The following is a 26190-nucleotide window of genomic DNA, read 5'->3' as shown; positions in this document are numbered from 1 at the left end:
TTTATTTAGGAATTTTTATATACCGACATACACTCGGAGTATCACATCGGTTTACAAATAACATGAACTTGGCATATTAGCGCTTTACATGGAACTAATCATATAACAGATAACTGCAAAAGAATGAAATGAACACGTAAACTTAGCGTACATCGAATGACGAGAACTGTAATTACAGAATTTACATAGGAGATATACAAGGAGTGAGTTGTAGGGGGTAGGGAGATGAGGAGAGAACAGGTAGAACAGGGGGACTAAGGGGGGGGGGGGAAGAGGGTGTTGGGGGGTGAGTACTAGGGAGGAGTTCAGGGAGGAGATTCAAGGGGATGTTTAGCCAGGTTAAGTATATGCCTGTCTAAACAGCCAGGTCTTAAGATTCTGCTTGAATTTCTTTGGGCAGAATTCCTGGCGTAGGTTAACAGGCATGGAGTTCCATAGGGCAGGACCGGCTAATGAAAGCGATCTAGCTTTTGTTGAAGCAAGGTTGTAGAGTTTGGACGAGGGTGTGCTTAGGGTGGCTAAGTACTGATTTCTGGTCGGTCTTGTGGAAGAATAGAAGATTAGAGATTCTTTGAACCAGTTCATGTCAGTGTTATGGAGGGCTTTGTGGATGATGGAGAGAGTTTTGTATTGGATGTGGTATTCAATGGGGAGCATCTAAGTCCTTGAGGACGGGCAAAATGTGTTCGCTTCTGCGGGTATTGGTGAGGATGCGGGCAGTGGCATTTTGGAGGATTTGGAGTGGGTGGATGGTATTCTTGGGAGACCAAGGAGGAGGGAGTTGCAGTAGTCAATTTTCAAGAAGATGGTTGCCTGTAGTACTGTACGGAAATCGGACAGATGGAGGAGGGGTTTAAGTTTTTTCATGGTATGTAATTTAAAAAAGCAGTCTTTGAGTGTGGAATTGATAAATTTTTTGAAATTCAAATGGTTATCTAGGGTGACACCGAGGTCTCTAACATGCTGGTTGAAAACGATAGTTGTGGAGGGCATGTGGATGGGGGATAATTCAGTGTTATGTGATGTGATGAGCATGAGTTCTGTTTTGGCAGTGTTTAGGGCAAGATGTATGTTGGTTAGGAGATTGTTAATTGCAGATAGTGTAGATTCCCAAATCTTAACAGCATTAAGTAGGGCGTCGTTAACTGGTATGAGGATCTGCACATCATCAGCATATATGAATTGTGGGAGATTAAGTTCCGATAGTAAGTGGCAGAGGGGCAGTAGATAAATATTGAAAAGAGTAGAGGATAGGGATGAGCCTTGCAGGACACCTTGATTAAGAGGTATGGCCTTGGATTAAGATTAAGATCAACATGGCCTCTTGATTAAGAGGCATGGCCATGTTGGGCAGAATGATTCGAAGGATTGCTCTTGGTCACTCCAGATTGGCCCAGGAGACTGTGGTATGCAGATCTGCAGCGGCTCCTGGTAGATTCCCCCCTCCGGCTTCTGGCATACAGGAATTTGTTGTGGCAGGGCCCTGTTCTTCATGAAGATCCAACTCAGTTTTGTCTGACGGTATGACCCTTGAGAGGGTTGGCTTGCTGAAGCATGGTTATTCTACTGCAGTGTTTGCCACCTTGCTACGAGCCAGAAAGTTCTCCATGTCCTTGACCTATGTGTGGGTCTGGCAAGTATTTGAGGCTTGGTGTGAGGATCAAGGTGTTCTTCCTCGTTCGGTTAAGATCCTGCTTATTCTGTAATTTTTGCAGGATTGATTGAATAAAGGGTCGGCAATTAATTCCTTGAAGGTACAAATAGTGGCTCTTGCCTATTTCAGGGGTGAGGTGAATGGTGAATCCTTATCGGCTCATCCAGATGTGGCCTGTTTCTTGAGAGGAGTGAAACACCTTGGACCTCCATTGCGGTTACAGATACCCTTGTGGAGTCTTATAATCTGGTTTTGGATTTCTTGGTGGGCCCTACAGTTTCAACTGATGTGTAGCCTTTCCTTGCAGTTACTTACCTTGGAGAATCAGCTAACGGACCAAAGCACTCATCTGAGGGACCACGGAAATCACCTCAGGAATTTTCAACTGTGGGAGGGACCATTTTTTTTTCCCAGAGAAAGTGAGGCAAATTTATTTCCTGCATTCTCCTTTTCTTTAAAATGAAGCAATCCCCATTGGGGAGATGTATGTCCACCATCTGCTGGAGAAGGAGAATACTGGTAGGCTGATGTCACTGCAGGAGTATATTTACTATGACATCAGTTTTGCTTCATCTCCACCTGCTGGTAGAGGTGCATAACCCATTGGTCTTGAATTCATCTGTCTGGGTGCTAGGAAAGCAACCATTGAGGCCCTCACACAGCTCATAAAGGAATAATTTTTACTTAGAAAAGAAAATTAATAACTTTAATGCTGGAAATCTTTTCAAGGTCTAAATTTGGGTAAATCATATTCTGTAAGCTTTCTTACAGTAATTCTTTTTACTTGCATCTTCCTACAGTTCCATGTCATATGCAAAAATGTATTGCTCTCTTTCTTACATCTTTGGCATCAACCTGTCTTCATATTTGCTGGCTCAGGGGGTGCATATAGATATATTCTGTGTATAAATTTGTAATGTGTGTGTGTCTAACATTTTAAATAATGTTTTATCAAGCATTTCTCTCCAGTGATCTGGTGGAATAGCATAACTCAAGTCCCTGTCAGTCTAATTATTTAAAGGGTTAAGTCATGTCTACTATAAAAGTGTTAAAACCAACTTACATGAGTATTAATCTTTTAGGAAATCCTCTTCTGCATGTTTCAGTGCTATATACTACAACATCTTATAATAATTCTACATCACTGACCTAATCTATAAATACTGAAGAAAATAATCTATTTTGAATGTAGTATGTTTTAAAATTATCTATGTGCTTATTAATCACCCAAATTAAATGCTTTCCATGTTCTATTTTGATCTGCCTTGGATTCAAGTAGCTTCTCTGGGAAAAAAAATTTGAAATTCTTTGCCTCACCCTGGCCTTCAATTACTATTCCTCAAGTTTTGTTTAGTAAGGAAACTATCTGCCATATGTTTTCACTTTCTTTATGAAGAGCAGGTAGGCCAATCTACCTTTAACAAGGGGTTAAGACATGAAGTTGTAAGATTCCAAAGAACTTTGCTTCTGACAGAGTGGTAGAAAACTAATTAACAAAATTCACTTAGCACAGAGAATGGCTTCCAGGTCTGATATCATCACTTTATGAAGTTAGAACCTGTGACTTCCTAAATTGGATATTTCTATTTAAAGTTTTAGAGAAATGTGAAGACTATCATTGAAACATGACGGCAGAAAAGGGTCATACAAAATACCATGTCTGCCCAATCACACTATTTATTTATTTACAAGTACTTGTATTCTGCATTCATTGCTAAAAACTGTTTGAATTGGATCACAATAGTTTATAAACAATCATATATAGTTAAAATTTAAAAACAAAATAAAAAACACGAGTCAAGAAACAATCATTTAAAAGCATCTTCAAACAAATAAGATTTTAAACTTTTCCTAAAAATTTGTAGTCCCTGATCAAATGCAAGTTAGAGGGACAGAATTCCATAAACTAGGGGCTATTTGGGGAAAAAGCTTGCCGAGAGCTTTGCTTTAAATGTGTTTCTTTACTCCCAAAATACAAATTTCATTGGGGACAATGTATCTGGCACTAAAACTTTCATGCAGGCAGGACATTCTCCATATAGAATTTGATGGACTGTTAACATATTAAAATGAATTCAAAATTCGAATGGCAGCCAACAAAGCTGCACGAATACTAGCGAGATATGAGCGGATAAAGGGCAACCAGAAATCACCCAGGCTGCCACATTCATTAAAACCTGCAATTCACTCAAGTAGCATTTATGAAGACTAACAGAGGGCACTGCAGTAGTCCAAACAGGACAACACGAATGCCTGCATAACATTTCTAAAATCAATTCTATCAATCACATTTATTTTACGTAGCTTCGTCAGTTTAAATAAACTTCTGTGTGACAATTTGCAGCTGTAATAGCGTGGTAAATCCCGAATCTAAAAATAATACTAAGTCACGGACTGACTTGACCGCTACAATATCGAAGCCCCCAAACTGTAAAGAAACGGGAGAGATGACATTCTGTGTATGTGTAAATGGTATCAATTCAATGATATCAATAATATTCAGCTTTACAATCTCTATCACTCCCTCAGAGATCCTCTGTGATTATCCCATGCTTTCTTCAATTTAGAGACAATCCTAGAATCCACCACCTCCACAAGAAGGTTTTTCCATGCATCTTATACACTCTCTCTAAAGAAATATCTCAGTAGATTACTCCTGATTCTATCCCTTTTCATTCTCATCCCATAACGCCTTGGACTGTTGAAAGAAGCCCACCTTACATGTTTGGAAATCTTGGAGGTATTTAAATATTTCTATTATATCTCCCCATTCCACCTTTCTCCTAAAGTATACATATTTATATTTTTAAGTCTGTCCCCATAAGCGTTAGAATGAAGACCACAGACTATTTTGGTATTCACTCTCTGGACCAACTCCAACTAATATATATCCTTTTAAAGGTGCGGTGTCTAGAATTTACACAGTATTCCAAATGAGGACTCACTGGGGACTAATACAGGGGTAATATCTCTTATTTCTGCTGACCATTACTCTCCTTATGCATCCAGGCATCCTTCTGGCTTTTGCCATCACCTTAGCCATCTGTTGGCCACTTTAAAACCATCAGATATGATCACCCCCAGATTCTGCTTTTCTTTCATGCACAGAAGAAATTCACATCCTATACTGTACTGCTCTTTTGGGTTTTTGCAGCTCAAATGCATGAGCCTGCATATAGCAGCATTGAATTTTAGCTATCACACTGCAGACCATTCCTCAAGCTTTGCTTGATCCTGCTTCATATTTTCCTCACGTTCCTGGTTGTCTACCTTGTTGCATATTTTGGCATCATCTGAAGAAAGACAAACCTTTGACAATTCTTCCACAATGTCGATTATTAAAATGTTGAAAAGAACTGGTCCAAGGACCGATCCCTGCAGTACAGCATTTACCACAACATTTTGTCACTTCCGACTCAACAACTTCATGGCTAATACCAAGGGTGCTCTATTTATAAGTCATCTATGCGAATTGGTATTAAAGGCCTTACTGAAATCTAAACACATTACATCTAGCACTCTCCCCCTGATCCAACTCTCTGATCACCCAATTAAAGAAACTGATCAGATTCATCTGACAAGATCCACCTCTGTTAAAACCATGTTGCCTTGGATCTTGTAATTTTTTTGGATGTCAGAAACTGCACTATTCTCCATTTTTGCAGCCATTTCATTCATTTGCTCAACATTGAAATCAGACTAACCAGCCTATAAGTTCCTAGTTTCCTCCTTGCTTACACGTTTGTGAAGAGGAACTATATACATCTGTCTCCAAGTCCTTTGGAACTTCTCCAGACATAGTAACATAGTAATGACGGCAGAAAAAGACCAAAATGGTCCATCTAGTCTGCCCCAGCAAGCTTCCCAAGGTAGTAACTGCTGCTCCATGCAGGTTAGCCCCACATTTCTGTTAAGGGTAGTAACTGCCGCTCTGTGCAGGTTTCCCCCAAGCGTTTTCATTTATTCCCATCCTCTAGCTTTTAGGGATCCACAGTGTTTATCCCATGCCCCTTTGAAATCCTTCACAGTTTTAGTCTTCACCACTACCTCTGGAAGGGCATTCCAGGCATCCACCACCCTCTCAGTGAAGAAATATTTCCTGACATTTGTTTTAAGTCTTACTCCCTGGAGTTTCAAATCGAGACACCTAGTTCTACTAAATTGTTTCCAATGGAAAAGATTTGTTGACAACCATGGATCATTAAAACCTTTCAAGTACCTGAAGCTCTGTGTCATATCACCCCTACTCCTCCTCTCATCCAAGGTATACATATTCAGGTTCTTCAACCTTTCCTCATAAGTCATTCGATGGAGATCACCCACCATTTTGGTTGCCCTTCTCTGGACCGCCTCCATCCTGTCTCTGTCTCCTTTGAGATAAGGTCTCCAGAACTGAACACAGTACTCCAGGTGAGGCCCGAACAAGGACCTGTACAAGTAGATTATCACTTCCCTTTTCTTACTAGATATTCCTCTCTCTATGCAGCCTAGCATTCTTCTGGCTTTGGCTATTGCCGTGTCATACTGCTTCGTCGACTTCAGATCGTTAGACACTATCATCCCAAGGTTTCTCTCCTGCTCCGTGCACATCAGCCCTTCACCACCCAATGCACAGAGTTCTTTCGGATTACCACACTGCAGATGCACTTCTTGGCACCGAATCCCAGCTGCCATATCTTCGACTACTCTTCCAGCTTCCTTAAATCCTGTCTCATTCTCTGTATTCCTTCCGACGTGTCCACTCTGTTGCAGGTCTTAGTATCATCCGCAAAATAGACAAATTTTACCTTCTATCCCTTCCGCAATGTCGCTCATGAAGATGTTGAACAGAATCGGTTCTAACATCGATCCCTGTGGCACTCCACTTAACACCATTCTCTCTTCAGTAGTAGGTTCCATTTACCATCACCCATTGTCTTCTGTCAACCAGTTTGTAATCCACGCCAACACCTTGAAGCTGACGCCCAAGCTTCTCATTTTGTTGATGAGTGTTCGATGTGGAACTGTATCAAAAGATTTACTAGAATCCAAGTAAATTACATCAAGTGCTCTTCCCTGATCCAGTTCTCTAGTCACCCAATTAAAGAAATCAATTAGATTTGTCGTGACAAGACCTTCCTCTGGTGAATCCATGCTGCTTCTGATCGAGCAACCCACCGGATTGTAGATAGTTCACTATCCTTTCCTTAAGCAAAGTCTCCATTACTTTTTCCACCATCGAGGTGATACTAACCGGCCTGTAATTTCCAGCCTCTTCTCTGCTCCCACTCTTGTGAAGCGGGACCACCACCTCTCTCTCCTCCAGTCACTAGGCACTATATCCTTTTCCAGGGATATATTGAACAGGTCCCACAGTGGACCTGAATAGGTCACAAATTGGACCTGCCAGCACATCTCTGAGTTCCCTCAGTATTCTGGGGTGAACCTCATCAGGCCCCATGGCTTTGTCCACTTTCAGTTTTCTTAGCTCTTCCCATACATTATATTCCGTAAATGGAGTTTCATCTACTCCACACCCTTGTACAGCCTTGATAATAAGTGATGGTCCTTCTCCAGGGTCTTCCTTAGTGAACACTGAAGTATTTGTTTAATATTTCTGCTAATTCATCATCTCTCTCCACCCATTGATCCTTATCCCCTTTCAATTTCACTATACCACTATGGACCTTTCTCCTTTCTCTGATATATCTGAAAAATGTTTTATCACATAAGAACATGCCATACTGGGTCAGACCAAGGGTCCATCAAGCCCAGCATCCTGTTTCCAACAGAGGCCAATCCAGGCCATAAGAACCTGGCAAGTACCCAAAAACTAAGTCTATTCCATGTTACCGTTGCTAGTAATAGCAGTGGTTATTATCTAAGTCAACTTAATTAATAGCAGGTAATGCACTTCTTCTCGAAGAACTTATCCAATCCTTTTTAAACACAGCTATACTAACTGCACTAACCACATCTTCTGGCAACAAATTCCAGAGTTTAATTGTGCGTTGAGTGAAAAAGAACTTTCTCTGATTAGTTTTAAATGTGCCACATGCTAACTTCATGGAGTGCCCCCTAGTCTATTATCCGAAAGAGTAAAAAACCGATTCATATCTACCCGTTCTAGACCTCTCATGATTTTAAACACCTCTATCATATCCCCCCTCAGCCGTCTCTTCTCCAAGCTGAAAAGTCCTAACCTCTTTAGTCTTTCCTCATAGGGGAGCTGTTCCATTCCCTTTATCATTTTGTTCGCCCTTCTCTGTACCTTCTCCATTGCAATTATATCTTTTTTGAGATGCGGCGACCAGAATTGTACACAGTATTCAAGGTGCGGTCTCATCATGGAGCGATACAGAGGTATTATGACATTTTCCGTTTTATTCACCATTCCCGTTCTAATAATTCCTAACATTCTGTTTCCTTTTTTTTTTTTTTTTTTTTTTTAACTGCCGCAGCACACTGAACAGACGATTTCAATGTGTCATCCACTATGACGCCTAGATCTCCTTCTTGGGTAGTAGCACCTAATATGGAACCTAACATTGTGTAACTACAGCATGGGTTATTTTTCCCTATATGCATCACCTTGCACTTGTCCACATTAAATTTCATCTGCCATTTTGATGCCCAATTTCCCAGCCTCACAAGGTCTTCCTGCATTTTATCACAATCTGCTTGTGATTTAACTACTCTGAACAATTTTGTATCATCTGCAAATTTCATTACCTCACTTGTCGTATTTCTTTCCAGATCATTTATAAATATATTGAAAAGTAAGGGTCCCAATACAGATCCCTGAGGTACTCCACTGCCCACACCCTTCCACTGAGAAAATTGTCCATTTAATCCTACTCGGTTTCCTGTCTTTTAGCCAGTTTGTAATCCACGAAAGGACATCGCCACCTAGCCCATGACTTTTTATTTTTCCTAGAAGCCTCTCAGGAGGAACTTTGTCAAATGCCTTCTGAAAATCCAAGTACACTACATCTACAGGTTCACCTTTATCCACATGTTTATTAACTCCTTCAAAAAAGTGAAGCAGATTTGTGAGGCAAGACTTGCCTTGGATAAAGCCATGCTGACTTTGTTCCAATAAACCATGTCTTTCTATATGTTCTGTGATTTTGATGTTTAGAATACTTTCCACTATTTTTCCTAGCACTGAAGTCAGGCTAACCGGTCTGTAGTTTCCCGGATCGCCCCTGGAGCCCTTTTTAAATATGGGGGTTACATTAGCTATCCTCCAATCTTCAGGTACAATGGATGATTTTAATGATAGGTTACAAATTTTTACTAATAGGTCTGAAATTTCATTTTTTAGTTCCTTCAGAACTCTGGGGTGTATACCATCCGGTCCAGGTGATTTACCACTCTTAAGTTTGTCATTCGGGTCTACCACATCTTCTAGGTTCACTATGATTTGGTTCAGTCCATCTCACTTTATCTCCTTGGCAATGCTTTCCTCTGCCTGACTTTTTGCTTTCTTGATTACTTTTTTCATCTCCCTCAGTTTTGCCAGATAATCCTCCCTGTGTTCCACTTTTTGGGATCCTTTATATTTCTTAAAAGCTACTTTTTTTGCTTTTATTACATCAGCCACCTCCTTTGTGAACCAGATTGGATTATTTCTCTTACTTTTGTTTACTTTTCTAACATATAGATTTGTTGCTTTTGTAATTGCTCCTTTTAGTTTGGCCCACTGTTGTTCGACCTCTCATTTTCTGCCTCCAGATATTTCCCCATTTCTACAAAGTCTGTTTTTTTTTAAGTTCAAAACTCGGGTCTGTGTGTGACTTCTCCGGATCCTATTTGCAATATCAAATCATACTGTTTGATGATCACTGGTGCTGAGGTGGGCACCCACCCGGACATGAGAGACATCAGTCCCATTTTAAGGTATGGTTAGTCCCTAGCAAAGATTTTTAATAGGTATTTAAACTAAGAACTAAAAGTATGTGTTGTTATCCAGTAAAGATTAATAGGTAGAATATGCAAACCAAATTTTGCAAGCAATATGACAGTATAAGTTATATCTAGACTGTAAGGAACTAAGTGGTATCTGGGGATGAGGTAATTGAAACTAATTATTTAGGAGACAAGGGAAGAGTATATACAAAAGTAAAGCCAAGGGTGGGTGGGTAGAGAGGGAGGGAAATAAACAGTGGCTATTAGGACTGGCTATCCTTTTTTAATTCTTAGCCCTAGAAAGCAGACAAAATAGTTCTCTTTCAGGTATCAGTTTCAAATCTGCCCCTTTCTAACAGACAAGGTACAATCTTTTGCTAATATACAGCCCTATTACATTAAGCACAGGTAAATTACAAATAAAACTGCACTTAGCAGCTTCAGCAAGGCTTTGGCTCATGAAGATCCCAAAGCATTAAAAAGGTCAGCAAGTGGAGCTGCCAGAATTTCTCTAAGTTCCCTAGATACCCTTGGATGCATCCTGATCGGCTCAATCGCTTTATCTACTTTTAGTTTAGTTAGCTCCCCACAAAAATACATTTCTGAAAACTGTTTGAAGTTTACCTCACTTCCAATCCTATTTGTGTTTGTTTGTGTGGTCTTACCCCAGCCCTTCCTCGAACATCGAATAAAAATATTTAAGCAATTCTTTTTCCTCAGTCTCTATATATTCCTCCTTTTCACTTCTGAGTCTCCTAATGGCATTTTGCATGTCCTCCTATCACTAACATATCTTTAAAAAGTCTTGTTCCCGTTTTACTGTATTTGCTATTTTATTTTATTTACATCATTGCATTTCTACTTTTCCACCTTCTCTTAGCTTTTCCAGATATTGTTGCCATTTTCCTCTGTGATCTCTTGTAGTTTATGAAATCAAACTGTTTTTCCTTACCTTTACAACTATTGTTTTCTTCCTTTTCTACTATTTACTTTCCTAACAAAAAGATTAGTTGCTCTTATGCTATCTCCTTTTGGTTTTGCCCACTGCTCTGCTACTTCCTATAGATTTTCTCATCCAGCTAATGACTCGTGGAGGTACTTCCTCATATTAACAAAACATTGGTTTGCTTAAAGTCCAGCACCTTTACCTTTGAATGAATCTTCATTGCCTGTGCTCCAATACTGAATCACACCTGTGATCACTGGATCCCATAAGAACATAAGAAATTCCATACTGGGTCAGACCAAGGGTCCATCAAGCCCAGTATCCTGTTTCCTACAGTGGCCAATCCAAGTCACATGTACCTGGCAAGTACCCAGACATTAGACAGATCCCAGATGATTGTCCTCTACCACAGGGGTCCCTAATCCTTTCAAGGGAAGGGACACAGGAAATTTCAAATCAAGAGAATCCCCCCTCATTCACTCCCTTATCTTTCCTTCTATTTCCAAATCCCTTCGCCTCCCTCTCATTCTTTCTCCCCCTACCTTGTTCTTACTGTGGAGCTTTTGGAGTGAGGTGGCATATCTGGCCTTTTGCTGATTTGAAATACCGTGAAAGGAAGGGAACAACTCTCCCGGGGCATAGCAGATAACACATCAGTAATACTACTGCTAATATTTCTAGATTTTCCAGAAGTTGGCAGCACTGCTACACCCAAGAAACTTGCTCCCTGGCTTTTCTTTCATCTACATCTGTCTTCTTTCCCTCTTTCATTTGTTCCCTTCTCTCTCTTCCTTCCTCTCACTTTCCGCACTCTTCCCTCATTTTCTCAACCCTCATTCCTTCCCTTCCTTTTCCTCCCTTTCCACATCCTCTCCCCCTTCTCATTCACTCCCTTTTCTTTCCCTCTATTCCAAAATCCCCTCCACTCCCACTTTCCCCTTACTCTCAATCTATTCTCTCCCCTTCACCCTATTGACCTTATTTTCTCACCCCCCTTATTCACTCCATCTTTGCCCTTCCTTCTCTCACTCTGTCCCGTCCTCTCCCTTTCTTCTCCCATCCTTATTTCCTCCCTTCCCTCACTCATCTACTGCTCTTCATACTGGCCAAACCTGACATCTTTTCCTCTGTGCAGGTCTGGGGCTCTTATTACACTGGTGAACCTGACCACTTGGCCTCTTCATCTTGGTGTGGATCTAGGGCTCTTCTTATGATGGCAAGGCCGGCCCTTCCTGCCAGCAGCCTCCTCAGCTCAGCAGGGCTTGTTCTTCCCTGCAGCAGCCTCTTTTCTGTGGCACAATCTGGGGATCCTCCCACTGTCAGGGCTCTTCTATTGCTGGCAGGGCCTGACATTCTTGCCAATGTCTTGGCTAGGTGAAAAGAAAGCATGGTGGACTGGTTGAATGAGCTCTGCAATCTTGATTTAGCCCACGGTGCTTAGAGACCCCTGCTCTACCACAACAGAAACACTATCCCCATTGGTAAGCACAAGGTCCAGTATTGCCCCCCTTCTGTTTCGGTTCTGTTACCAATTCTCAGAAGAGTTTTCCCTGCAGAGAATCCAGAATCTTTCTGATTCTAGAAGGCACTGAAACTTGGATATCCCAATCAATATCTGGTGGATTGAAGTTCCCTATCAATAACAGCTCCTTTTTCATAGCAATTATGTGAATATCTTCCCCTTAAATCTCCAGCTCTTTCCTCCCAGTCAGATAAAGGTCCATGCTGGGAAGCTCACATCTGGAGATGAATAAATGACTGAGTAGATGGTGTTGGCAAAAGTGTTTTGGATTCCTGGACCATGGAATGTTTCAAGGACTACTGAGCAGAGACGGGGTGAATTAGAGTCTGGCAGGCTCACCCGCAGGCTCATAGATTTTCACATATATACTTATCCTCCATTTAAAAATAAATTGAGATAGCGTAGACTATTGCTACTATAGAAATAGGTGTAACCAATATATTTCTTTACCTAGGGAGAAAGTGGAAAGTGCCAGTTGACTGTGATAGAAAACAGACTATTTCAGAAGAAAATACTCCACAATTAAATGCAATATAGTTAAATGCTCAAGGAACACAGAATAAATTCCTGGAGGTTTATCACAAAATACCTTATGAATAATCAAGTTTTGTTGCTTTTGCCAAAAATACTTCAATCTTATTACTATGCTAGTAATATCTTTGTCTAGTATATGTAACAGATTTTCTTATGTTAGTCTGCAGGGATTGCAGTTCTCTTATTAAACTATATCTATACTGTGGTAGGAAACAATTAATATTGTGTTTTAACTTCTGATTTTGACGATCAAATCTAGCTATTTAACTGCTTGTTTTTCTTTTATTCAACATATGCTATAATGTTATCTATTAAAATAGCTTAGTTTCCCACCTGAATGCAGGGTGATATTCTGTGGGAGGTTGATGAGTACTGAAGTTAGTAACTGTATTGTCTAATATAGCGGTTTTCAAATTTGGCCTAGGTTACCCAGTCAGGTGGGTCGTCAGTATATCCACAATCAACATGCATGACACATTTTCATAGAACTGAGTACATGCATGACATTTTCATAGAACTGAGTGCATGTATGAATGATTCTAGAACTGAGGGCAGAAGCAGGTTCTAGAGCTCTTACATAAGAACATAAGAAGTTGCCATGCTGGGTCAAGACCAAGGGTCCATCAAGCCGAGCATCCTGTTTCCAACAGAGGCCAAACCTGGCAAAATATATATATATATATATATATATATATATATATATATATATATATAAGCACTGGTCCAAGTACAGATCCCTGAGGCATGCCACTGTTTACCCTTTTCCACTGAGATAATTGACCATTTAATCCTACTCTGTTTCCTGTCTTTTAACCAGTTTGTAATCCACGAAAGGACATCGCCTCCTATCCCATGACTTTTTAGTTTTCGTAGAAGCCTCTCATGAGGGACTTCATCAAAAGCCTTCTGAAAATCCAAATACACTACATCTACCAGTTCACCTTTATCCACATGTTTATTAACCCCTTCAAAAAAATGAAGATGTTAGGCAAGACTTCCCCTTGGATAAATCCATGTTGACTGTGTTCCATTAAATCATGTCTTTCTATATGCTCTACGACTGATCTTGAGAATAGTTTCCACTATTTTTCCCAGCACTGAAGTCAGGCTCACTGGTCTATAGTTATCCGGATTACCCCGGATCTTTTTTTAAATATTGGGGTTACACTGCTTACCCTCAAGTCTTCAGGTACAATGGATGATTTTAATGATAGGTTACAAATTTTAACTAACAGATCAGAAATTTCATTTTTGAGTTTCTTCAGTACCCTAGCATGCATACCATCCGGTCCAGGTGATTTGCTACTCTAGTTTGTCAATCTGGCCTACTACATCTTCCAGGTTCACAGTGATTTCGTTCAGTTCGTCTGACTCATCACCCCTGAAAACCATCTCCGGAACTGGTATCTTCCCAACATCCTCATTAGTAAACATGGAAGCAAAGAATTAATTTAGTCTTTCTGCAATGGCCTTATCTTCCCTAAGAGCTCCTTTAACCCCTCGGTCATCTAATGGTCCAACCGACTCCCTCACGGGTTTCTTGCTTTGGATATATTTTAAAAAGTTTTTATTATGAGTTTTTGCCTCTATGGCCAACTTCATTTCAAATTCTCTCTTCGCCTGTCTTATCAATGTTTTACACTTAACTTGACACTTCTTCCAATTCTTCCAATTACCGGCGTCTGAGGCTCAGACACCGGTAAGAGGAAACGGCGGCAAGGTTGGAAAGTAAAAGCAAATAACTGAGTAACGGGGCAACTACATCCGTTAAATATAGAAGCGGAGTGTATTTGTTTCAGTCCCTTAAGCAGCGATGCGAAACGCGCGGACTGGACTTTAAATTCCCTTGATACCTTGAGTTATCCCAAGGAAGGTATTCACCCCGATACAGAATTTTACAAAAATTAAAAAAACAAAAAAACACGAAGAATAAAGGACTTGGGCCAATGATTAAATACGACCTGAAGTGGCAAAACCTTAAGCAAAAATATGCTGGTATGCCCGCAGGTGTTATGATGGCTCCATAAACAATAGCACATTAAGAAAAATTACAATTACATGACGTCTTTCTAGTGGTAATTGAAATCTCCCATTATTATTACACTGCCAAATTGGTTTGCTTCCCTGATTTCTCTTAGCATTTCATCATCTGTCTGACCATTTTGTCCAGGTGGACGGTAGTATACTCCTATCACTATACTCTTACCCAACACACATGGGATTTCTACCCATATAGATTCTACTGAGCATTTAGTCTCTTGTAAGATCTTTATCTTGTTGGACTCTATACCCTCCCGGCATAAAGTGTACATAATTTTTACCCTGATATAGCACTGTCCCATTGGTTAGCCTCCTTCCTCCAAGTCTCTTTGATGCCAATTATGTCAATCTCATCATTTGCTGCTATACACTCTAACTCTCCCATCTTACTTCTTAGACTTCTGGCATTGGCATACAGACATTTCAAAGTGTGTTTTTTGTTTGTTTTAACAACCTGCTTTTCAGTTGTTTGGGATAATTCGGAAATCATTAGCTTCAGTGATTTTTTTTACATATAGGCATATGGACTATGTTTGCTTTTAATGGAACCTCTCTGTTGGGATGCCCTAACTCTCCTGTTTCATTAGTATCCTTCAAGGATACATTTCTCCGAACCATTCACTGCTGAGTGACTGTCGGCTTTCCCCCTTGTTCTAGTTTAAAAGCTGCTCTATCTCCTTTTTGAAAGTTAGTGCCAGCAGCTTGGTTCCACTCTGGTTAAGGTGGAGCCCATCCTTTTGGAAAAGTCTCCCCTTTCCCCAAACGTTTCCCCAGTTCCTTACAAAGCTGAATCCCTCTTCCTGTACCGTCTCATCCACGCATTGAATCTCTGGAGCTCTGCCTGCCTCTGGGGACCTGCACGTGGAACAGGAAGCATTTCAGAGAATGCCACCCTGGAGGTTCTGGATTTCAGCTTCCTACTTAAAAACCTAAATTTGGCTTCCAGAACCTCTCTTCCACATTTTCCTATGTCGTTGGTGCCACATGTACCACGACAGCCGGCTCTTCCCCAGCACTGTCTATAATCCTATCTAGGTGGCGCGTGAGGTCTGCCACCTTCGTACCAGGCAGGCAAGTTACCAGGCGGTCCTCACGTCCACCAGCCACCCTGCTATCTACATTTCTAATAACTGAATCACCAACTATAATGGCCGGCCTAACCCTTACAACTGATGTGATTTCTTTTAGTAAACTTATCAATAAAATATGAACAATTATAGATGCATAGAAATTAATGATTCAGAGTGGACCAAGTAGGCCCATCAAGAAAATCTAAGGCTTTTGTCATACCATGATACATGGCACCTTACTCCTTAAAATAATTCATCAAAGTATCATTACCTAAAGACATTAACTATGCTATGGTCTTCGTAATTTACAAACCTGGGTAAAAATTGAATTTTGCTACCCCTTCATTAAAGAATATTTAGGCAAATCATATAAAACACTTATTTTATTTTCCTAACAAAGAATTATTGTCATAGTCCAAAGCTATTCTTGTTAATATTTGGCTTGCATTATATAGTTATGAAACATATTCATTACTCAACTAATTAAATCCTGCTTCAACCTGCCTCTGAAACACCTGAGGCTTCACCTGCTGTCTGCTCTGTCTGCCACAACACCAGGACCCCAAGCACCCCAGGACATCTGGAAACGCTGTTCCCCCCTCGATCGCGAAAGCCCGCCCTCTGACGTCATCTGAGGGCATCAGGGGGGCTTGTAAGCGCTGCACTGGACGCTTTCAGATCCTTCCTGCTTTAACCTGCCTCTGAAACACCTGAGGCTTCACCTGCTGTCTGCCGCACCATCAGGACCCCAAGCGCCCTGGGACATGTGGAAACGCTGTTCCCCCCTCAATTTCGAAAGCCTGCCCTCTGACCAAGGGGCCTGCCCCTTTGTGCGCCCCTTCGTGCAGAATGGAGTATTAACAATACAAGTTCATCTATCAAGATGTTTTTCAACAATGTTTTTCCAATTCCAATAATTATGTGCCGAGGAGCCTACGATCCAGAAACTTGTAAAAAATCAAAGGTAAATGTATATGAAAACAAATCAAGAAAACCTATGCACAGAACTATTACACAAATTCCGATAAAAGACTTATTGACAAATTGCTTTTTCATTTCATTTTTGCTAACCAATGCACAATCGTTGACCAAAAAATCTATGCTAATATCAGATCTTTTAGTTGTCTGGAAACCTGATTTTATAGCTATTACCGAGACTTGGTTAAAAAATAGTGATAATATCATCGTAAATCAAATTGCCAATGAAGATTATAACATTTTCTCTTTTCCAAGAGCACTCCGCATGGGAGGAGGGCTCATGTTAATTATTTAAAAAACAATGAAAATGAAACTCTTGCCCATCCAACTCTCGCAACACAATGAAGTAGCAATGTTTGATTCGGCTGATCTACAAATCTGTTTAGTATATTGTTTGCCAGGAATACTAGATCACAATATCTCACCAATTTTAGAGTTCTTTGCTAGTAATTTAGGCCCAAGTAAACCTTCTATAATATTAGGAGATTTTAACCTACACATAGATGTTAAACCCTGGTCATCTACCTGTCAAACTCTATTAGATGCGTTAACAGCTTTGAATTACGAACTTTTTACCACAAAGGCATCACATAAAGCCGGTCACTCAGATTTAATTTTTGTTAACTCAAATATAGTAAGGGAATCTTCTATCAATTACTCTCCAGTACCATGGTCAGATTACTTTCTGATAGATGCCAACATTACATTTAATTAAAAAAAAAAAGCTAATATTAGTACTGAAAAAATCTCCTTTGATTTTCGCCCACCATTTAATATAGAAGAACTTAAATTAAATTTAGAAATTCAACTTCCAGACATGGACATCTCCAACATGATAAATGCAACTCACTCTTGGTTTACAATCACATCTAAAATAGCAAATGACATAAATCCAATTAAAACTAAATACATTAAAGGTAATAAAAAAATCAAACCCCTGGTACAATACCAATATTAAAGAAGCAAAACAAAAACTAAGAAGAAAAGAAAGAGCATGGAGTAAAAACAAGTGCAATATAACATTAACCAATTACCGCATTCATCTTGCCTTCTATAAAAATCTGATAAATAAAACCAAAAAAAGATTACTACAGTAACAAGATTAAAAATTTCTCAGGAAATCCAAAAACACTATTCAATCTAGTAAACAAATTAACCTCCGAACCTACTCAGATAAATACGGAAATAAATGGATGCAAGAAATTATAATGAACATAAAAGAAAATCCAACTTGGTCAGATTTTAAAGAAACGTCAGTTGGTGAAGTGGCAAAACTTATTCATAACCTAAATCCTGCCCAACACCCACCTGATGCTATACCAGTACTAACGCTGAAACAAATTGCTCAAGTAATTGCACCAACAATTACTATTGTCATTAACATGTCTCTAAATGAAGGTACTATGGGCCTGTATCTCTAAAACAGGCAATAATCAAACCAATATTAAAAAAGAAAAATTCAGACAATTTACTGAGTAACTACAGACCAATTTCTAATCTACCTTTTATCGCAAAACTAACTGAAAAAGTTGTCTAACAACTAAATGAGCATTTAGAACAAAACGATATACTATACCCAGCACAGTATGGTTTCAGAAAAAATGTTAGCACAGAAACGCTACTTCTCTCATTACAAGACACTGTATTGAGAGGATTTGAAACTGGTCAAAAATACTTACTATTGCTGCTTGACCTCTCAGCAGCATTTGATACTGTCAATCACAACACCCTCATCCATAGACTGACAGAAATTGGGCTAAGCGGCACGACACTACAATGGTTAACATCATTTTTAAGCAACAGAACTTATCAAGTCAACATCAATAATTCGTCATCCGACATTATTAACCCAAAAACTGGAGTCCCACAAGGCTCCGCCCTATCTGCGACACTGTTCAATATATATACGATCCCCCTTTGCCATCTTCTTTCAGGCTCAGGCCTAACTTATTATCTTTACGCTGACAACATTCAGATCATCATTCCGGTTACACTCTGGAAAAAACATTTCAAATTACAGTCATGTATCTTAATGTTATAAAACAACTGTTAACACAAATGAAACTATGTATAAATATTGATAAAACAAATTATTCTGTTGGAAAGAAAAAAATCAAATGATAACAACTATCATTTTCAATATGAAAACATTCAAATTAACCTTGGTACAAAATAAGAGATCTTGGCGTTCATTTAGACCCAGAATTTAATGTCAAAAAACATATTGCAATCAAAACTAAAGAGGGCTATTACAAACTATTAATGTTAAGAAGGTTAAAACCATTATTAAACCTCAAAGATTTTAGAACTGTATTACAAGCCCTAATTTTTACATCCACCGATTATTGTAATGCACTGTTTCTTGGTTTACCTTACTCCACCTTTCGACCTCTACAAATTTTGCAAAATTCTGCAGCAAGGATTCTAACCAGTTCACACAAACAAGATCATATTACCCCAATACTAATGGATTTACATTGGTTACCCATTGAACAACAGGTCCAATACAAAACCTTATGCATTCTGCATAAAGCGATCCATGGAGAACAGGTTGAATGCATCTATACAGCTTCATACACCACAGCGACATTTAAGATCAGCTAATAAAGGGCTATTATCTATAACCATCTTTGTCCTCAGCCAGACTGACCTCCGTCAGAGATACAGCTTTATCACTCGAAGGGCCCAAGATATGGATGAAATTCCCGACAGAACTAAGGCTAGAAACTAACCTGATATAGTTAAAAGAAAATGCTCAAAACATGTCTTTTTAAACAGGCCTTCAAGGATTTTGGCTTCTTCCACTCTATGCACTTTGGGGCAGATTTTAAAGCCTTACGCGCTCAGGGGGGATATGCGCGCCGAGCCTATTTTGCACAGACCCGGCGACGCATGCAAGCCCCGGGACGCGCGTATGTCCCGGGGCTTGAAAAAAGGGGTGGGGTGTGGGCCAGTCCGGGGCGGGGGCATGGGCAGAGGCCTTCGTAGGGCCGCTAGGTCGGGGGATCATGTGCCGGCTATGCCTGCCCAGAGGCAGGCGCAACTTCTAAAATAAAGGTCGGGGGGGGGGGGGGTTTAGGTAGGGTTGGGGCGGAGGGAACAAGGAAAGCCATCAAGGCTCCCCTAGGGCTTGGCACGCACAAGTGTACACCCCCTTGTGCGTGCCGACCCCGGATTTTATAACATGCGCACGCATGTTATAAAATCAGGTGTAGATATTAAAATCTGGCCTTTTACAAACAACTGATCTATCCTATAACAAACCGAATTCTTATGTCTTTTGTGATTTTTATTTTAGTCTATTATTATTATAAGATTGTAATAGAATTAATAAAGTTAATATACTGAGTTTTATGTCTAAATCTTATTTTATCTGTATTTATTATGATTTTATGTTTAATGTAATTGCTGTAAACCAATGTGACTATTCATTCCAAACACCGGTATAAAAATTACAACAAATAAATAAATAAATAAATCCTTTAATCAGTTTCTGGAGGTACTTGTTATTTCTACAGGCATTCCTTGCAATCATTATTTAACCCTTTTGCTGTTATTCTAAATATATTCTGGTAGGTTTGGAATCCCAATACAACTGAAGATATGAAGAAGGGAACTATGTGATCTCAGAAGCTCATGGTACAACATCTTTTTTGTTGATCCAATAAATAGATATCTGAACCTACAAAGACACTTAGGGGGTCATTTACTAAAGCGATCGCACACGAAAAGTTCCTTTTCGCGTGCGATCACTATATGTGGGCGGCGTCAAGACAGGAAGAGGAGGAGTCAGGGCGGCACCGGGGCGGACGCCGAATAACTACACCTTTTATGGTGTAGTTATTCGGCGTGACGCCAGCAGTGATCACACCACAGAGGTGTGATCGCTGCTAGCTATCGCAGGACCGCCCCCCCCCCCCCTCCCATACCGCGGGATTCAGAGAGCCAGGCGGTGTTAGTAAATCCAGGCCTTAGTTTGAATTAAAACTACAAAAATGATTCAAAATCCCATTATTTACGTTATATGGTTTTACTGCATTTTATAAAAAATTGTATTGCTCAAAAATATCAAACCCCATTCTAATTTCCTGCACTATAAAATCACCTGTTTTTAACATCTACTACTGCTTAGTTTCCAAAAACAAAGAAGAGTTAGTAAGCCAATAATTTTTTTATATTTCCCATGCTTATATTAGGTAAGTTAGATAGAGGTTATGAGGTAAAATTAAGCTCTTTCAGACAATACTAACCTTAAAAACTCTTGGTGTCACGTAGCTGTATTTTCCTGACCACATTTGTTTGATATGCTCTGCATAAGATTTAGCTATTTCACCCCGCATTCCTAAGGGATTATCTAAGTTTAGCTCATCCTGGTATTTGTCATTGAGAAAGTACTCAGTTAGTGGTGGTGTGTTGCTCAAACACTGTGGAAGAGAAAAACAAACAATTGCATAGTAATACTTACACAATCACTGTTAAAAAGCAAATCATGTAGGTATAGAAACAAGTTAATTCCACTTCAGTTAGCACAAAACTAATGTGTAAAATGTATTGATGCTATCCCTCATGTAAGACTTATGCAATAAAAGAAAGACTTTAAACAATTTAGAGAAAATTGTACTTGAAATGTTGCCAGACTTCAGTAAAATCTTACTGTGGAAATATCTTAAACAGAACTTAACAGAAACAGAACTTTGCTGGCTATCCATATCACTATGACAATTGACACAAAGAAATTAGATGTAAGAGGATATACAGTTCCAAGTACATAGGACCAAAATCATATAGTACTTTATATCAGACATGCTATTATTAAATATACTTTTTTTTACAAAATAGTAATATTTTCAAGAAAAGTCTATTCTGATCTATCACATGCCATTTTTTTTTCAGAAGGATAAATTTCTAGATCAAATGTTACCCAACTGAGCACAAGTTCTATTGTTAGCAGACATTTCTGTAAATGTTTCTTTGGAGCATTTTTTTCACATTTTTGAAATAAAATAAAAGGAAAGAAAATGCAGATGGCTTAGTTATACATTTTTATAATAAACATTTGTAATAATGCAGAATTGCTTACCTGTTAACAAGTGCTTTTTGAGGATAGCAGCATGTCAGTCCTCAGACAAGGGTGGCATCAGATAGAGCCCAGCATAGAACTTTTAATTCAAAGTTTCTAGATCTTTGAGCATGCCATGTGTGTATATTGAGGCCCACCAGACTATAATTTAGCTTAATTATGGAGAAGCCAACTACAGGAGAGTAGGGCAAGTTTCATGAGAACTGATTGCTGTTCTCAAAGAATACCCATTACAGATACGCAACTCTGCTCTCTCTTAAAATAAGCAGGATGCCAGTCCTCACACATGGGAAACTCCTAGCCTCAGACTGCCCCAACAAAGGGGGGGGGGGGGGGGGGGGGAGCAAGAAAAATTTTAAACAATGCCAATGGGAAAAGTGTGTGTTTTTTTTTGTCAACAGGCCATTTTGGTATTTGCAGAATTTTTTTTTCTTTTTACAGGGGAAGTCTGGAACATAAACAATGGGTTCTAGGAGGGATGGAGTTGGATTTTATATCTCAGAGATTCCTCAGGAGAGACTAGCCAAATTCATCAGGTAGGGAGTCCCTGTCCAAAAAGTAATGTGAAAGTAATGTCTGGAAAGAATTCCATGTCACAGCTTTGGAGATCTCCTCCATAGAGACCGACCTGAGGTGGGCTACTGACACTGTCATGGCTCTGACACTATGAGCCTTGGCATGGTCTATCAGATTTAGGGCTTCCTGGGCAAAACAGGAGGATGTACAGTCTGCTCACTAATTCAATAGTGTGTGTTTGGTGGTGTCAAAAGAAACAAAAAAGCCAGGTTGCCTTGTTATGGGCTTCAGTCTGCTTTAGATAGAAGGCTAAGGTGTGGCACTTATTCACCTTTATGAACATGTGGCTTAGGAAAGAATGCAGGAAAGATGACTGACTGATTAAGATAGAAGTCCAAGACTACCTTAGGCAGGAACTTAGGATGCTTGTGCAAAATCATCCTACTGTGAAAAACTTGGTATAAGGTTTAATAAGTCACTAGGGCCTGGAGATCACCGACTCTGCAGGTCGAAGGGACCATCACAAAAAACAAAACCTTCCAGGTCAGATACTTCAGCTCACAGTTTAGAGGCTCAAAACCACACTGAAGTCCTACGACACAGTGGGAAATCTGATGGAAGGCTTCAAAATGAAGCAAGCTCTGCATGAATTGGATAAAAGGCTATATCAAGAAGTAGCATCTACCATGACCAAGGAAAACTCTGGAGTTGCTGTTAAGACCCAATTCTGAAAAACGTAGAAGGTAATCAAGCAATTTTTATGTGGAATACAAGAAAGGATCTAGGGCCTTTTTCTTAAACCAAAAGGCAAACTTCCTCCATTTCAGTTCATTGGACTTCCTCATGGAGTCCTTCCTGTAAGTCAGAACACCAAGACCTAACCGCAGAAAGATTCAGAGATTGTAGAACTATTCTCAGTATCTGGGCTGTGAGGGCCAGGAATCAGATGTTGGGATATTGTAAAAGCCTGATCTTGATTGAGAAAGGTTGGAAAATTCCCCAGCCTGACTGGATCCCTGGTTAACATCTCCTGCAGGAGAGGGAACCAAATCTGTTTTGGCCAAAAGGGTACTATGATGATCCCTGGTCTCTTCCAAGTGTCAATAAGTTCTTCGCAACAAGAGGAACTGGAGGATATGTATACAGCAGGCCCTGCCCAATTTAAAGCACAGGCACCTGAGGCTAATTTGCCTTGAGTCCTGCTCCTGGAACAGAACAGTAGGACGTTTTTGCTCTTAGGGGATGCAAACAGGCCTACCATGAGTGTGCTCTCTCATGAAATACCTTGTTTGCCATCCCCAGTCCAGAGACCATTACTGGAGTTCCAGAACCCTACTCAGTATCTGCTAAGACATTCCCTCACCTACCAGATATGTGGCCCCTAAGATCCATTCCTTGAGAGACAGCCCAGTCCCATATCTGGACACAGGAGATACGATCCAATTTCCCCTTGCTTGCCAATGTAAAATAGTCACCTGATTGTCTGTCTGGACCAGAATCACTTTGTTGACCAAATGATCACTGAAAGTCTTCAGAGTATACCAAACTGCCCTCAGTTCTAAGAAATTTAAGACAAAGCTTTTCCTGAACCGATCAAAGGCCTTAGGTGTAGTGGCCCTATAGATGCCTCCCCCCTCCCCCCATTCCAGGCTGGATGAATCTGTAGTTAGGGCTATTTGAACTGGAGGAATATACCCCTGGCCAGAATGGAGTGGCTCAGCCACCAGGACAGAGAGCCCTTCAAAGGCTGTGTCATCTGGATGCTATCTCAAGGCGCTTGCTGGCTTGGTTCCATTGGGTTCTTCTCATATGGAGATGTGCCAAAAGAGTAACATGTACTGTCAATGCCATTAGGTCCAACAACCTCAATAGATCCCATGCAAATACCTGACTCAATTTAATCCTCTGCACCATGGATATCAATGTGATAATCTTCAGCTGTGGGAGGAATGTTCTCAGAGTTATGTCTAGCAGTGCTCTTATAAATTCCAACTGGGATGGCAGGCTCAGGTAGGACTTTAAGTAGCTGATAACGAACTCTAGTGACTCCAACACTAGGACTGTTTTGCAAGTTAATTCTGTGGCACCTTCCTGAGATGTGCCCTTGATCAACCAATCATCCAGGTAGGGGAAAATGTTCACTGCTAGCTTGCACAGATGAACTGCCACCATTGTGCGACGACATGTAGGGCTGATGCTAGGCTGAAGGGCAGCACATGATACTGAAGGTGGTGTTCCCTACTACAAATATAGGGGGTAATTTTCAAAAGGAGTTACATGCGTAAATGTAGCTACTATTGTAGCAATTTTCAAAAGCCATTTACTCAAGAAAAGTGCACTTATGTGAGTAAATCCTATAGACAAGTCAATGGCATATATTGTAGCAATTTTCAAAAACCCACTTACTCAAGTAAAGTGAATTTACTCCAGTAAACCTGGTTTTTACTCGAGTAAATGCTTTTGAAAATCAGGCCCATTAGATACTTCCTGTGACCTGAATATATCTTTATGTAGGTACAAGCATCCTTCAGATCAAGAAAGCATAGTCAGTCCCCTTTTTCTAGAAAGAGAATTACCCAGGGAAACTATCTTGAAGTTTCCCTCTCTAGGAACTTTTAAAGGCCTTTTTTTTTTACTAAGATGGGATAAAGTCTACCTGTTTTCTTTGGGATTGGGAAATACTTGGATTAGAATCCCCACCCTCTTTCTCCTGGTAGAATGGGTTCATTGATGTCTAAAAGGAAGGAGAGATCAGTTTTCAGCAGTTCCTGGATGTTAAGATATCCTCAATGTGGGTTCTGGTGGACAATTGGGAGGGATATCGAGTAGATGTAGTCTATATCCTTTCCTTATTATGGTTTGGGGCTCTCTGCTGTCTAGGATGAACATGACGATCCTGCTGCTGATGGGACAGAGGGGAAGCTTCTCCAAGACTGATAGAAATGTCTCCTTGACTCTGTACTAGGGAATGTCCTAGCTGAGGAGAGTGGGTCTGGAGCAGCGGAGAAAATGGTCAGCAGCACTGTATAGTAATCTTTTATATGAGATACAGTTTTTTTTTTATTAGATCTTATCATTGAGTAGATTCTACTGTAAGGCATGTCAGTGAGTCTTTTCTGGACATCTGGTGGGAAGTCTAAAGTTCACAGCCAGGCGAGTCTGCAGGAGCCAATCCCCACTGCAGAGACCCTGAATGCCATCACAAATACATTAAAGGTTGATCCTTTTGTCCACCAGTGACTGAAGTCTTCACGCTGCTCGAGGGAGATGCTCTGTTTTCCTTATCTTCTCTTTAGACTGCCCTGCAAATACTGGCCTATAAAGAGCTGATAGGATGCTATGCAGGCATTGAACCTAGTTCCCTAAAATGCTTTCTTCCCAAGAGAGTCCAAGATGTCAGACTCCTTCCACAGGAGTACAGATGAATGGGTCCTAGACCTTTTGGCCTTCTTGAAAGCAGATTCAACCACTATAGCAGTGTCTCCCAACCCTCTCTTGGAGGCACATATCTAACCAGCTGGCACACTTCTGGGGTTTCACAGCTGCTACCAGAATGTCACTGCTCCTGTTATTATGCATTGACCGAGATTGATGTTGATGCTTCTTCACCATAACCTGATGCTGAAACTGAAGAGGCTGGACCATTTTGCCTTCTTTGTGTGGGAGAAGATAGATGACTGTCTATCCCCTCCTTTGGCCTTCCTGGTGCATGATGCCAAGAAAGTTCAATGCTCTCTTCACCAAATGTCATTACCAGCTCCCAGGCAGATGATACATCTATCAAGAGGATCCATCATAGACATAACTCTGTTGCATAGGAGGCATCTTTGGAAGCTGTTGGCACTCTTACTTATTTAGAGAACAGAATGAAAACCCAGCATTGCAAAATCAAATGACAAAATGACACAGAAATGTGACTGATACCGCCTTGCTGCATCGATGCTGGAACACTACACAGAT

The 26190-nt window shown here is 40.2% G+C and overlaps 1 protein-coding gene across 8 annotated transcripts in view; it reads right to left on the bottom strand.

Moving 5' to 3' along the window:
* Positions 1-26190, bottom strand: part of USP15 (ubiquitin specific peptidase 15) — a 401393-nt gene that overhangs the window by 157162 nt on the left and 218041 nt on the right. For 7 of the 8 annotated variants that reach the window (XR_003858618.1, XM_029615760.1, XM_029615761.1 and 4 more), the window contains one exon: positions 20885-21058. Coding sequence is in view for 6 of the 8 variants with exons in the window: in XM_029615760.1 (XP_029471620.1) it covers positions 20885-21058 (174 nt within the window). In the remaining 2 variants the exon portion in view is untranslated. Of the gene's footprint in view, positions 1-20884; positions 21059-26190 lie in introns of those variants that run through there. The other variant, XR_003858619.1, reaches the window with a different exon arrangement.

This window comes from Rhinatrema bivittatum, chromosome 9 (assembly GCF_901001135.1).
Source record: "Rhinatrema bivittatum chromosome 9, aRhiBiv1.1, whole genome shotgun sequence".
In the NCBI taxonomy this organism is placed as follows: Eukaryota; Metazoa; Chordata; class Amphibia; order Gymnophiona; family Rhinatrematidae; genus Rhinatrema; species Rhinatrema bivittatum.
This window is presented reverse-complemented; position numbering and strand designations above follow the sequence as displayed.